The 14,717-nt window shown below is 43.3% G+C and overlaps 2 protein-coding genes across 2 annotated transcripts; one reads left to right on the top strand and one right to left on the bottom strand.

Moving 5' to 3' along the window:
• Nucleotides 1-375: 375 nt before the first annotated feature.
• hmmr (hyaluronan-mediated motility receptor (RHAMM)) lies at nucleotides 376-9,979 on the top strand. Its single transcript, XM_079745371.1, has 20 exons — nucleotides 376-507; nucleotides 678-776; nucleotides 857-936; nucleotides 1,050-1,124; nucleotides 1,553-1,741; nucleotides 1,917-2,003; nucleotides 2,117-2,228; nucleotides 2,369-2,434; nucleotides 2,547-2,620; nucleotides 4,254-4,327; nucleotides 4,411-4,757; nucleotides 5,443-5,591; nucleotides 5,999-6,225; nucleotides 6,641-6,757; nucleotides 7,197-7,409; nucleotides 7,621-8,346; nucleotides 8,461-8,533; nucleotides 8,754-8,930; nucleotides 9,401-9,572; nucleotides 9,690-9,979. Exons 1-20 carry the CDS (start codon nucleotides 462-464, stop codon nucleotides 9,704-9,706), a joined length of 3,120 nt encoding a protein of 1,039 aa, XP_079601497.1. The 5' UTR covers nucleotides 376-461; the 3' UTR covers nucleotides 9,707-9,979.
• Nucleotides 9,980-10,381: 402 nt separating this feature from the next.
• insb (preproinsulin b) lies at nucleotides 10,382-11,373 on the bottom strand (the record flags this gene model as incomplete). The annotated part of the gene is made up of 2 exons (XM_079744905.1): nucleotides 10,382-10,530; nucleotides 11,187-11,373. 2 exons carry the CDS (start codon nucleotides 11,371-11,373, stop codon nucleotides 10,382-10,384), a joined length of 336 nt encoding a protein of 111 aa, XP_079601031.1.
• Nucleotides 11,374-14,717: the final 3,344 nt, after the last annotated feature.

Below are 14,717 nucleotides of genomic sequence, written 5' to 3'. Positions count from 1 at the left end.
GCCCGATTGATTTCCCTTCACCCTTCCATATTTAAAAGTTACGATGTGCAGCTGATATTGTTACCAGGTAACTGGGCTTATGTAGCACAGTATTATACTTCTCTATTGAATTTGTAAATAATACAATATACTGTTAAATCTTTCCAAATCATTGTGGGTGATGAGATCGTTATGTTGTGAATGGTACAAGTTTATTAGCATTGACAAACAGGAAGTCAGTGAATTATGTTTATTTAGGACAGGTCTCTGGTGCCACGGCTCGGTCTCATTGGTCAGTATATGTATCATTTATAACCTGTGTGTGACGTGGAAGAAGCCCATTGGCTAAACGTGCATGTGACGTATTTTTGAATTTTCAGCGGAGAAGCGTTTCTTGTCATCGAGTGATCAGTTTACCGTTTGCTGGAAGTCACGGAGATTTGCCACAGAGAACTCTTTTTAAACTACTAAGTACTTGAATAATGTCATTTTCAAGAGCACCTTTGAAACGGTTTAATGAAAACATCGGTGAGTATAACGACACAGTTGCGAACAATGCTGCAAATGCGTAGCTAACTGCAATTAGCTTCCCTAATGTTGTTTACCAAGTTTGCATGTTTGGATTATATTTGCTGATTTCGTTATCTGTCGGGGATTTTCTTCCTTGTAAATATGCTATTATGTTCACCTACGTGAAGGTTGTGCCCCAGCACCTGGCACATACAATCCGAAGGACGAGGGACACAAGGGACCTGCTTCCTTTCAAAAGTCGCAGCGGTTCACGACTGTGAAGCCGGGTGGGTTCCTGTCATTGGTACCAAAACAATCCACAAGGAATTACCTAGGAAAGATATTGAAACAATATTTTTTTTTTCAGTATGGACATCTCAGATTCCTCCCCCATGTCCGGACGTCCCAATGTCCCCCGTGCGTCGCACTATGTCTGTGGACGGCCTTGTAAGATCTCACTACATGTTTACTTGAGTCAAATAACGGTGCTCATTAGAGTGCTTTATTAAACGTCTACCATTGCACAATCACAATCCTGTAACTGGTTCCTCGTCGCCTAGGTTGGATCAAGTGTGAAGAAGGAGAAACCTGGCATTTCCTTGGAGCTGAAGCGGCAGAAGCTCTTGGAGAAGGAGGTATTTCAGTCATCCAATCCAAATTAATGTATTTGATAACGAAATGGGGAGCGGGAGGTGTCGTTGCTAGTGAACCTCCAACGGCAACAGCTTAGATCCTTGAGCAAGATTCCCAAACCTTATATCCTCTTATGTATCTGAATTCATTTTTAATTGCTTTGGCTAGAAGCATCTGCTGCTTTTAATATTTTAAGATGCATAAGGAGCAAGTAGGGGTTGGGCATGATCTTGTAGTAATATTCACCCTATCCAGTACCAATCTGGCATCACATGCCACCCTCAATATTAAAGTCCAAGATTCTGTTTATACATGCATAGCTGTCTTGTGTTTCAAAATGAATTTGTCATGAAGTCTTTTGCTGTTTTCATATTTTTACCTGTATTTTATACAGAAACAATTTCTAATCTGAATCCGTCCTGGTTCCCAGATCCGCTCTCTGGTGACGCAGCGCGGTGAGCAGGACAAGCGTCTCCTGGCCCTGGAGGAAGAGCTAAAGAGGCTGGAGGCCAAGCTTCTGTCGGCTGTCCGGGAGAGGACTGGCCTGACAGCCAGTGGCACAACCCTGGAGCGCCAGCTCGCCGAGCTCAAGAAGGCCAACGAGTTCCTGAAGAACAAGGTCTCTATCTTTCTCTTGTTCTTTGTGCAAAGTTATTTAGCCAGGTGCTTTTTATGCAGAGCGACTTGCAGTGAATGAGCAGGCATATTGTGGACATTGTCTCTTAAGTCTTTTCTTTCTCCTCGATGAGACTTGTATGATTTGGTCAGAAGAGCTGTTTGTTTTCTTATGTTAGGTTTCTGCTGACACCACGAAGAAGAGAATTAACTCGCTCACCATGGAACTGATTGACGCCAGGAATAATTTGGATCTTAAAAACAAGGTTCAAACTTTTACAATGAAAATTATGAAAAGCTATATTATAACATTACATGCTCCCAATTGCACAGTTGTGTTAATTTATTAAAATGAAAAATTTATTTTTATGTTTTGAAGGAGATAAGCATGCTGCAAGTTAACACTGCTAGTCAGGTGAAAGTTCTGGAAACGGATTTACAAGCTGCAAAGGCTATGGTTAAGACCCTCAGAGAAAGGAACCAAGACCTTGGTAAGACATCAAAGAGCAGAAGAAACACCAGTGATTTACATCTATTTGTTTTGTACATGAATTGGACCTATATGCTTGATAGGAGAGCATGAAACATGATTCAGAAACTTCAACATGTAAATTCACTTTGTACACTACAGAGGACCTCCAGCAGGAAACTAAAACACAGAATGAGGAGCTTTCAACAGAGACTGAGAAACTACATGGTGAGTTGTTTTTGAGTATGTGTGAGTGACTTATCTGTCCGGTTTAATCTATTGAAGTTTCCACCATTATAGGATAGTACATAATGTTCTATCTTAAAACTGTTGTTTCTAGCTGTGATTCAAGAGCTGAAGGAAGAAATCAAGGTTTTGCAGACATACCTGGATACAGCCAATGACCAAGTCCAGGTAAAACACATAAGTGTCGTATACAAAAAACATTATTTGAGTCTTATAGTGTTGGCAATTTATTTTTGGAAAAGTGCTTTTCCTCAACATTTTAACATGACAAAAAATAATGATGTTATACTTTTTTTTATGGCATTTTCTAACCGTTAGCTATTCAACGTTTGTTTGCTCTTTATGTGATAGGACTTACTGTTTTAACGTCTGCTTCTGGCAAATATGTGAATGTTTTGTGTGTGTGTGTGGGATTTGAGGGTACCTGACTAATGCCAAGTTAAAATGAAGGTAATCACATGAACCGGTTGTAGTTTCAGGAAGCTCAGGTCATCGTTTGAGTACTCCATGGTGTTTCCTAGCCGGGTCCTACCAGACTCTCGTACTTCATTTCATTTGTACAGAGAGTCTGGACCTACTCAATTGACAAACGTTAAAGGAGAAATCCGGTGTAAAATGGATCTGGGATACGTTTAGTACGATAATGAGTTGGAATGTTCGTTTGGTAGCAAAAAAGCGCATGTAGACGCATTCTTAAGTTGTCTTTTTGTGCAGATTCTACCAAAACGCTATAAACTTGGAACGATGGGGGCATGTGTTATGGTAAAAACTAAATCGCTGTTTTAAACCACTTACAAGGCTAGAAGTAGCTCGACACTTCTTTTGAAGTACAATAAGGGTCTGAACATATAAAATGAGGCATTGATCACTTTGTAAGTGTACAGATTGTTTATTAAAAAGGACATTTTATACACACAATAACATCAGTAGTTCACCCGTCGACGACGATTGACGAACACAGTGCTTGTGACATCCGTGAACAACACGCAAGCTCTGTGTTCGCCAATCTACTTATCGAGTCTTAAAGACAAGATGGCGTCAACGGGTGAACTACTGATGGTATTGTGTGTATAAAATGTCCTTTTTAATAAACAATCTGTACACTTACAAAGTCATCAATGCCTCGTTTTATATGTTAAGACCCTTATTATTCTATCAAAGAAGTGTCGGGCTACTTGTAGCCTTTTAAGTGGTTTAAAATAGCGATTTAGTTTAAACACATGCCCCCATCGTTCCAAGTTTATAGCGTTTTGGTAGAATTGGCTAAAAACAGCCAACTTAAGAATGCATCTACATGCGCTTTTTTGCTCCCAAACGAACATCCCAACTCGTTATCATATTAAACATATCCAAGATCCATTTTACACCGGATTGTTCCTTTAACTCACTTGAAGGCGGGTGTCTGTTGAAGTCTAAAACTATTGGATCTGGCCAGTGCCACTCTGGATCTGCCTTAACCAATCACTAACGTTTGGCCGGGAATCACGTTGCGCGCAGGCTGTAAACAACCCAAACACCGTGTGTGAAGATGTCTGTCAACGAGAGCTGACTTTAACGTCATTGTTCTCAGCCACTCCCTCTGTTCGCTGATTGGACGCAGAAAATTTAGACGGAGAAAACCCACTAACATACCGCAGACCCAGACCTAGTACTGAAGGGAAATTCAAATTGAGCAGGACTCTGCCCGACTATTCAAACTTAGTCGGGCAGAGCCAGGCTAGGTGTTCCCTAGTTGATGTAACCTTTACATTCCTTTTTTTTATTATTCCTAAAAACCTTTTTTTTTTTAAAAAAATCATAGGATCTGCGCCTGAAGATTTGTGAGAAGACGGCGCTGGAGCACACTGCCTCTGATTCCCAGAGGAACTCTGCAGGGTAGGCACAGAGAAGTCTTGATAACCCGTGTCTCAGCACACCCAACAAGGATGACACTGATTTTTGGAAACGGTTCTCCTCAGGCAACTGGAACAAGACCTGAAAATCTCCCAGGAGGCCTTGAAGCAAAGGGAGGAGGAGTCCAAAAATTACCAGGAAGAGCTTCTGGCGTCCCTGCAGTCCTTGCAGCAGGCGGAGCAGAGGTTGGAGAGCCGCGGGGCGGAGCTGAGCGTCTCTCGGGCGGAGCTGAGGGACATTGAGCGGCAGATGGAGCGAGCCAACGAGGAGGCGGAGGAGTGCCGGGGCCTGGTGCATCAGCAGGAGGCGGAGCTAGCCAGGCTGCGCGAGGTGCTGAGGAGCACCGAGAAGGAGCTGGATGAGCGGATGGAGCACCTGGCGGGGAGGTGTCTGTCCTACGAGGAGGAGAGGGGTAGGTCCTCCTCTGCCTTGCTTATCGTGTGTGTGTGTTGATTAATGATATTTTTGATTAACTTAGGAAAAGTAATTGTGTGTACTATTTGTACAAAGGCCCAGAACAAGCAAACAAAAGCAAGTGTACTTATTGGGACAATATGGGCCTTGATGGAAGTATAGTATAAGAAATGCATCATAGCACTGAAAATACAAAAGCAATGGTGGATAAAAAGATACGATTGCTAAAAGATTGGCAATGACTAAAAGAAGGCAACCAAATAATAATTTGTCAATGACTAAATGGGAAACGTTGTATAAATAACCTATCCACTCCATTCAGTAGAAAGTGTTTTACCTGTAATCAAAATGCCCGTTTAAACTGGGAAACTGCTTCATAAGGGAAAGCTCCACAAAGCTTCCACAACAGGATTCCACTGTAGAGGAATGGGCTCCAACACAGTCCAGTTGCCCTTAGGAACAAACCATTTCCCGCACTAGCCCTTGTTGTGTGATCCTGTTGGACAGTTTGTAATGTAATGTGTTTCATTGTCCTGCACCCTGTCCAGTTGCATTATTTAGCTGCCCTTCATTTTGATTGTATGGTTTGCCTGTTCTTGGCCTCACTTGTCGTTTTATATAAAAGCGTCTGCTCATTTAAAATGCCACGTTACATGTCTTGGTTTTTTTGTTTTTGTATGAAGGGAAGATGCAGGAAGAGGGGATGAGGAAGGTGGAGCAACTGAAGGCCGAGCTGTCCTCCCTGCAGGAGGTCAAGAGAGAGGAGGAGAGGAAGGGGATTGCGCTCCAGCAGGCGCACACCACCCTCAGTGAGGAGCTCGAGAAGGAAAAGGTTAGGAACCAGGTCGTCGTCTCCTTTGTGACCTTTCACAGGCACTCCACGGAGGCCGAACCGAAGTGCATGCACATTGTCTCCACAATTTGCATTGTTGTGTGTCAATACAGATTGTGGGGAGGGCTGACCGTTAGTTGCAGTCAATTGCTTTTATTTTATGAGTTTTGTACATGCATTAATCTCCAAGTAGATTATTCCGTATCACGTTTTGTTTACAACATTAAGACTGGGTGAGTGTACAAAATAAAAAATAATAAAATTGTACCATTAAAACTGGTAATATGTATAGCTTTAAGGGACAGCTGAAAAGTAGTAAAGAGTTGCTTTCCTTGTCTTTTTATAAATGTGATGCAACTCCAGACATCCGGCTGTAAAGCCTGTTAAATCCAGCGTTGTTTCCACAGTCGCTGGTGGACTCCCTGTCCCTGCTGCTGGAGCATGAGAGGGAGGAGGCGGAGGTGCAGCGGGCGCAGATGAAGGAGGAGATGGAGGAGGTGCTGGGGGAGTTGGCTCTCATGGAGGAGCAGGAGTGTCGGAGGCAGGAGGAGATGGACCAGTCCCTCCAGCGCCTGCAGCAGAAGAACCATCACCTGGTGCAGCAGCTGAGCCAGGCCAGTGCATCGTTGGACAGGTGGGATGTGGAAGACTGCCTGTCTTGCATACATTTTGTAAATGTGATGCAACTCCCGACATCCGGCTGCAAACCCTGTAAAATCCAATCCAATCTAATTTCAGTGTGTATTGGATTTGTTGATTACTGCCCTAGTCTCGCTTCACCTGCGGTATTTTAATTCACCGTTTTTATAGTCAATGTTCAAACACTTTGTAAACAAATGAAATGTTTTATTAATATTATTTCTAGTTTAATAGTTGCTTTGGTTGTATCTGATATTGCATAGGGACTAACGCTTCCATTATGAAACTATAAAAATATTAGATTATTAGTTATGACTTTGGTAACTGACATTCTGGACAATGATTAAGATGGGCAGAAGGTTTAGTTTCCAGGTTCATGGACTAAAATAAGGTTTATTTGGGGCTTTCAGGAAGAGCACTGAGGCTGCGTTGCTGGAGGAGAGTCACCTGACAGCCATGGCCAGACTCCGAGAGGAGCAGACGGACTCTCTGAGCCACCTGGGTGGCATCGCTACAGAGCTGGAAAGGTAAACGGAAATGCCATTCAAAAGGTGAAAAGTGTCTGGTGAATAAAGTCTGGTGGTCTTTACTTAAACTATTTGCATGCAATGAGAGTGCACTTTTAAAGAGAACGCAATCGCCTTTGTACCGTGGTGATGTTGAGTGCAGGTCCGTTGCTATCGATTATTGAATTTATAATTTCGTCTGTGAAATGTCATAAATAATGGCATCACGCTGCGAGGTACCAGAAGCCCAAAGTGCCGTCAAAAATGTGCTTACTTTGTCTGAAAGGCGAGCAATAACAATTTAATTTTCCTTTTTCATTTTCTTCTTTTCTATTGAAACAGAAATGGTGTTTTTTTTAGTTTAACCAGGATGCTGTTTTTATTTACTTTATAAATGAAAGGATTATTGAATCAGCTTTTCTAACTATAATAATCCTATCGAACTCTTGTTTCATTCCAGCACAAAACAAGCCCTGAGCGGAGTGGAAGACAGAGTGAGGCAGCTGGAGGCTGAGGAGGAACGAGTGGCTCAGCATCTCAAAGAGGAGCTGAAGCGAGTCGTTCAGCTGAAAGAGGAGGAGATGGAGACAGTCATGAGGACTGTGGAAGAGCAGAGGGAGAGACTCCTCGCTGCCCAGAAGGCTGAGGAGAAGACTAGGGAAGAGCATGTACAGTAGGTTTCTTTAAAATGATTGTTTCATACATTTAATCCTTCAAAACAGGACAGAAAATAAGGTTAATGTTATTAAACCCGCATGGAAAACTAAGGCTAAATAGTATGCAAAACATGTTACAATAATACGATGGGAAAATCTATTATAATATGTAAGAAACACGTAGTAGAAATTTAATGATGCTCAGAACGCTCTCGTCTGCATTCCCAGAATGCTTTGCGAGGTGAAGACCCAACTTGCCCAGAAGGATGAGAAGATGAAGGAGATGGAGGGAAGCCATGTGGTGCTGCTTGCTCAGCTCCAGGAGGAGGTCTCTGTCCAGAGGCGGGAGAAGGTGCAGGCGCTGGTGCAGCTTGAGGAACAGGAAGGTCTCAAGAACTCCCAGCTGCAGCGGGAGAAGGAGGAGGCCCAGACACTACAGGCCAAGACCTGGCAGGAACGGGACGAGGCGGTGGAGGAACTCCAGCGGACAAGGGAGGAGAACGCGGCGATGCAGACGGCCCTACGGGAACTGCAAGTGCTCACGGAGGCGGAGAGGAACAAGGGCCTGCAGAGCAGGTCTGAGCAGCTCGGGCTTCACATCCGGCTGGAGAAACTGGAGGAGGAAAGGAGCCGCCTTCTCTCTCGCGTGGAAGATCTGGCAAGGGACGGCTCGGCCCTACGGGAAAAACTGACGAGCGCCGGGCAGGACGGTGAACAGCTGCGTGCGCGACTGGAGAGCAGCCATCGGGAGAGCGCGTCCCTGCAGAAAGCCGTGGAGAGCGGGGAGGAGGAGAAGGCAGCCCTGCGGAAGGAGCTGGAGGTAGAGCAGCGGGACGGGAGGGCACTGCAGGAGCAGGTGGAGCTCTTGGCTCAGGAGAAGGTCACGCTCCAGTGGGAGACGGCGGAGCAGAACCAGGAGCTCCAGAGACAACTCGCTGAGGCGCGGGAGAAGAGGTAAGGGAAAGAGGTTGGATCGTACTTGGTGAATTAATTGTGGAGGGGAGGGGGTTCTGGTTTGTCGAGTTCTTTATTCGTATTGGACTTAATGTGTTATTTCTTTGTGCTCAGTTCTTTGGGTTCAGAAGCCGAGCGCTGGAAGAAACAGTATGAGGACCTGTATTCGAACGTCAAGCCCTTCCGGGTAACTCCTAAAAACTAACATTTCCATGATAACAAATTAATCCATAGTTTGTTATTTTTTATCTTTGTTTCACATCTTAGGAAAGCATCTCGTTAATGACATTATCTCCCAACATCCAAGATTTGAAATAAAGCAACGGCGAAATGTCGCTGTGTAGGTCTGGCAGTGCATATTGATATTGGTGGAAACTGTGATCACTGTGTTGCATTTTTTGCTTCAGGAGCAACTGAACAGTTTTGCGGCACAGCGAGACGCACTGCTGAATGAGAACGGGGCGAACCAGGATGAGCTGAACCGACTGGCTGACGCTTACGCACAGCTCCTGGGTCACCAGAACCAGAAACAGAAGATCAAGCATGTGATCAAACTCAAGGAAGAAAACATTACCCTCAAACAGGTCCGTGGTCCAGGTTTTCAAAAGCTGAACCACTTCATTTATTACAATTGTTAGAACTTAAATGTATTATATTACTGATTCAACATCATTAAACTGATACAGTAATTTATTTGATTCAAGAGCATCTGCATAATTTTTTTATATATTATATATATATATAATACATTAATATATTATAGTGTGTAGAAAAAACTCAAACTTACATAAAAGCTGTGTATATTAATTGAGCCTATTAATTGTGCTTATTTTGGCTTTCCTAAATGTATGTCATCATTTAAGCCTATTGAGTCACTTAGCAGACGGCTTTTATCCCAAGCGACTCGCAGTGTAATGAGTTGCACGTCATTCATGCGCAGGCTTGAGGTCCGACGTAGGATGGCAACTGGCTAAGTGAACCCGCTTCCTTTTCTGGCCAGGAGTCACACAGAGTCCACTACGGCAAGTTTTCATGAACTAATTTGTGTGCGTAGGATGTGTCTAAGCTGCGCGCCACGCTGAGCCGTCAGAAGAGTGATTTGGATCACCTACGCTCGAAGCAGCCAGGAGCTAAGCAGCGCAGGTTTGATCCCAGCAAAGCCTTCCAGCATGACGGCAGCAAGGAGAACCTGCAGCCTGACACGCCTGCTCTGGGCCTCAGGGAGGGTGAGGACGGGGCACGCCTCCGCTCAATTTCTATTGATTCTTTAACAGGTTCGTTATTTCCTTAAACTGGAGAAAGTCCGAAATGGCTAACTGATGCTTTTTTTTTTTTTTTTTCAGGAAACTTTCATTTGTAGCTGGATTGGAGATGGGAATTTTTTCAAGACTATCCTGGCTTTATTTTTGGAGGAGCCTTGATTTTTAAGTCTAATTATTTTAAGTTTAACTCCTATTTTAGTCTAATTATTTTAGAGATGTTACAAGTGTAAATATTGAGTTTACCTGGAGTATTGTTTTCAATTTTCTGCGATGGCTTTCTATGCTTTATCATTTGTTCTTCGAGTAAGCCCCTCTCATGCTAATGTTAACATATTTAATATTCTCATGATCTCCCTGTGTGTTTCTGTGTGTGTATATGGTCTTTTGTAAATACAGATTTAAAAAAAATTAAACTGTTGAACAATCTTTTTTTTACTTTTCTATAAAGATTACTAACAATCTTTATAGAAAAACCAATTGATGAGGGAGTTTGTATTTAGAAACCTACTTTGTAATACGATTATTCTGTGAACCCTTCTTGACCATATCCCCTGGCAACCAGCAGAGAGCACTCTAGGACTAGATCCAGGGGTGACGCCACGGCCTCTAAATAGAAAACATTATTCCACCCCACCTAAAAATAAACCACAGACCGTCACATTGGACCAACTTTATTTGCCTTTCGTGTCCATTAGAAGTGACCTTGTGCCAGCCGTGTGCACATATTGACGTGAAGCCCTTTGCATTGACGCGTGATGACCGCTTGGTTCCAGTCAGTCGCAGTACCCCTCCAGGTGGTGGAAGCTGCAGGGTCTGTGGCAGCACTGCTCCACGATGCCTCTCTTCACCCTGGTCGTCGGGTGACCCCCAGACAGGCCCTTCACAGGCCCCTTCTCCAGCCACGCCCTTTCAATCAGGAAACCTTTTAATTTAGAACGGGTCAGACACACAGACGGATCCATTGAATAAAAAATAGCTCCAGTACGAAAATAGACATGGCTTTTAATGGATGTTATCTGATCTCCCCAATCCTTTTAGTAAGTCTCTGCTTCATGTGTGATGTAAGAAGGGGAATCTAGCTCAGCTGGGATTCAACCAAGGCATGCATTTATTTTATTTTTTCTCGTAAGAGAATGCAATCAGGAATCAAGATTTTCCCCAGTTTTAGAACAATGGCATGACTCACGAAGTGAGCGTTGGTAGCGGTGCCAAGGCAACTGCCCTACTGTGAACTTCAACAAGGCCGCAGGGAAAACATCACACCACTAATGATGGGCCGGGCATCTATTAAACTGTTAACTTTTAGCATGTTAACCCCCCACCCCCATAAACATTGTTACTCCGGTCAGCAACCAAATTGGACTTCTCATTATAAAAACAATCTTTGATCACAGTGGGTGAATACTGCTTCTGTGCACAGCCAGATAGATTTGGGGACCATGTCCCGCTTCAAAACCCTTCAAGGGGACAATTAGGACACAGTTCAGGCTGAAACTTTGGCTTCCTCTAGCCTCTTTGCTTGTTACTGCCCTGCTTGCATTGCTTGTGTAGCCTCCATCCCACCCACACCGTCCTCACCAAGCAGGGGCTGCAAATCCCGTTTTTGGATCGCTCGTCTTGGGTTGTAGAAAAAGCCCCTATCGCCACATACAAAGTAGAGGGCATCTACTAGGTGGGACCCACAAAGGTGTCTGGTGGAGATCGGGGCCACCCAGGGGTGGGTCAGGACCAGCAGTAGCAGCATAGCCCATGGTACCCTGGCCATGGAAGGGTCGGCTTCAGTTGGAGGCAAACAAACACAGACAGAATATGAATGGTGTCTCCAATGGTTATGAAAACCAAGGATTGTGTGCATCCTTAATGGCATCCCTCCCCACCCCATCCCTGTGACAGTGGAAATAAACAGGTTTCTCTTGTTTGTTCCCTAATTAAATGGGGCTTTTGTCAATTATGGCATTACTTTGGAGTTTGCAAAGAACAACCGATGTTTCCCCCAATGTTCTTCTGTATTGAGAAAGAAAACAGCTACAACAGGATCAATACGTAGCGATCAACCGTTTTAGAAGTGAAAAGGCACACTGAGGTGATTGAAGAATGTGGTGGAACCACAAGTCCAAATGGTCTTTGAAGAGAAAACAGAATAAAAATTCAGTGTTTCATTGAATTTCAAAGGGCCTGGATATGAAAAAATACCTTGCTGAAACAAAGTCTTTAGAAAAGCAATGTGACGTAATATTATTACATTCTCTTGACTTATAACAGAGTCAACCAGAGAGTGTGTCAAGTGTAAGATTAACTTATGGCTAATGAGAAATAAATGCTTTGATGGCCAAGATCTAACACCTAAGCGTTGATCAATAGGTGGACTGAGAGAAGCCATATCTTGTGGACGCACATTAACCCATAAACACACTTCTGCGCCCTTAAATAATGAAGTGCTGTTTTGAACCAAAGACCAATCTCACATGCATATTATAATAAAATCACAATTCATTCCAATTAAAAGGAAAAATTGGTTAAAAGACTTGAGGATTTTGTTGGATGTTTCATATATAACACTCCTAATGGCATTACCGATTCTATATAAATTCACCAACTTTGACATTCCTTTAAAGTAGGTTCGTTAATTCCTTTAAGAATGTCCAAAGTGGATAAATAAATGCTTGACCTGAAAACTAAATTAATAATAGTAATATTATTGCTTGACAGCAATGTGCGCTGTCAAGCCAGTAGCATCAACCGGTCAAACAATTTGAACAGTGATCTTCAGACAGGGCTGCTGGAGCATCTTGGATGAACACATAAGGTTTAACAGTTCAGATTAAGGGTAGACCACATGGTCTTGAACTTAAAGGAGGGTTAGGAGAGGAAGGTGCCAGTGTGGGTTTATAGGCCATCCCCAGGCTGAGCCCTATTGATGCCAATCAAATTCAAATCGGACTCGCAATACATGACGGTCAGAGAGCTCGCCGGCAGGAAAGTTAAGGTTTAGTCTAGCGACGCGTTCAGAGACTTACGTGTGAGTCTTTGGTAAATGTGACTGGCTTGAAGAGAACCCACATAAATATAAGAAAGGGAGGTGAGATACAATAAAGGGCGTGACTCGATCACTCTCTGCAAGGTGTTCGTACTCATTGTGTCACCAGTAAGGCAAAAAGGTGGAATTAATACAGGAAGAAGGTATCTACTTCCTCACCCTTTTTCCCTCAATAAGTCAAATGGCATGACATGTTTATCATTCCACTGTGTTGTGCTGTGTTTTTAATGTAAAATGTCATACCAAGTCCAAAAATGTAGGTGAGTGAGCATTGGACAGGGAGCTCAGGAGCCACACCCACTTTATTGAAAGGCAGCCGTACGAGCAATAAATTTCCGGTTATGCTGATGACCATTTGGAATTTGTAACTTTCTTCAAATGTCCCATTAGCGTATACAGGTATTTGTATTTTCCCGCGAATTTCGCAAGTGGACCGGAGATTAGGCTTTTCAAAAGTGCAACGTTGCCCTATTGGGGGGCGGTAGATTTTGTTCAAATATCTATATATATATATTTTTTTTTGCTTGGCATCATTGTCAATCACTGTGCAATGTTATAAACAATGCGAGCCAGGATAACATTCTGAACCGGATAAACTGGAGGACACTAACAATAATATGGTCCATTTAGGCATATAATATATAGTATAATATGATCTCAGAGCCTCATCTCTTTCACATAAAAAACTGATTTATATAAAATATTTCATCTTCACTGCATTTATTTCCGGTTAAATCGCTCGTTTGCAATTCCTTTGAGTCTTTCAAGTTTAGTTTACTTGCAATAGGCTACATCATTTGTAATATTATTTGTAGCCTACTTCCACTACTGCTGGTTTACTAAAGCGCAAAAGAAGGGGGGGGGGAAATGGTGGCTCTAGATTGGCAGCGTGTGATATCTCGCTCCTGGAGCCGTGCCAGGCTAGTCTTGGCACTGCGAGCGAGTTGCGCTACACGGAGAAACGCTGCGGAGGTGCACTCACCTCTTAATTGTCTCCTCCTGTAAATATCCTTCTTTTTTGTTGCATGGAGATTGAAAATGAATGGACAATCGACAGAGAAAGTGAGTCCTTACCTGTGTGTCGAGGCCTCGGGCAGCCGAGCTGGTTAACTTATCAGCCACACGTGAAAGGGTGTATAGGAGGACTAAAAGATACAAGACAGACAGACTATTGGCTGCATTTCACCTCCAAAGCAGCCTCCTGCTACCCCTTCACCACCTCCCTCTCCTCGGTCCACCTGCTCTTTGTCGTCCGCCGCAGCGGCAGTCAGCAGCCCTGATCTGTAAGTATGTTGATCTGGTCATTAAGTTAATTAAGTGGTTGACGGTGTCTGTGACTGTGCGCCCTAGGCCTTCAGTTTGGGCAAAGGTAAACATGGCAGCCGCCCAGTGATGTGCCATATCAGGCTGAGGGACAGACACCATATGCCACCTGCTGACTCACATGTGCTGTCATGACCCATGGTTACCACTAGCGGCCGCTATGTAGAGCCATTTATAGTGGCCTGCAGTATAATTATTGGGTTTCTTGCCTCTATTTGTTTGTTTGATAATATATTGTCTGGCTCTCTTTTTGTTTAGATTTCATCTCAAAACTCTACAAGGAATTGCATGCTCTTAACACTGGCTTTTAATTGTTAAACATTTAATCTGGTTATTCTCATTATGATCATATAACTAACCAGCAGTAATCCCACACACACACACACACACACACACACACACATATATATATATATAGCACACTGTCCACACAGAGGCAGTAAAAATAAAATAAGACAATATATACAAATAGTGTACAAACACTTTTATTCAAACATATTTCCAAAATCATCATGGAGTTCCTCTCTCTAAAACTATCCCCATAACTATCCAAGATAATAAGCTTTCTCCAAGACAGCTCAGAATCCAATTCCCAACTCCTTCAAAGAAGAAGTTTTAGCTAAATGACAGTGGAAGGAGGTCAGAGCTTTTTTTTTTCCTTAACTAATGAAAGGCGGGTCTTTGGAGGGATGATAAAAGAGGTATCCATGGAGGAGCGCTACCCAGCAACCTCAGAACTGCGATTTCTG

Source organism: Pollachius pollachius, assembly GCF_949987615.1.
Source record: "Pollachius pollachius genome assembly, chromosome: 10".
Taxonomy (NCBI): Eukaryota; Metazoa; Chordata; class Actinopteri; order Gadiformes; family Gadidae; genus Pollachius; species Pollachius pollachius.
This window is presented reverse-complemented; position numbering and strand designations above follow the sequence as displayed.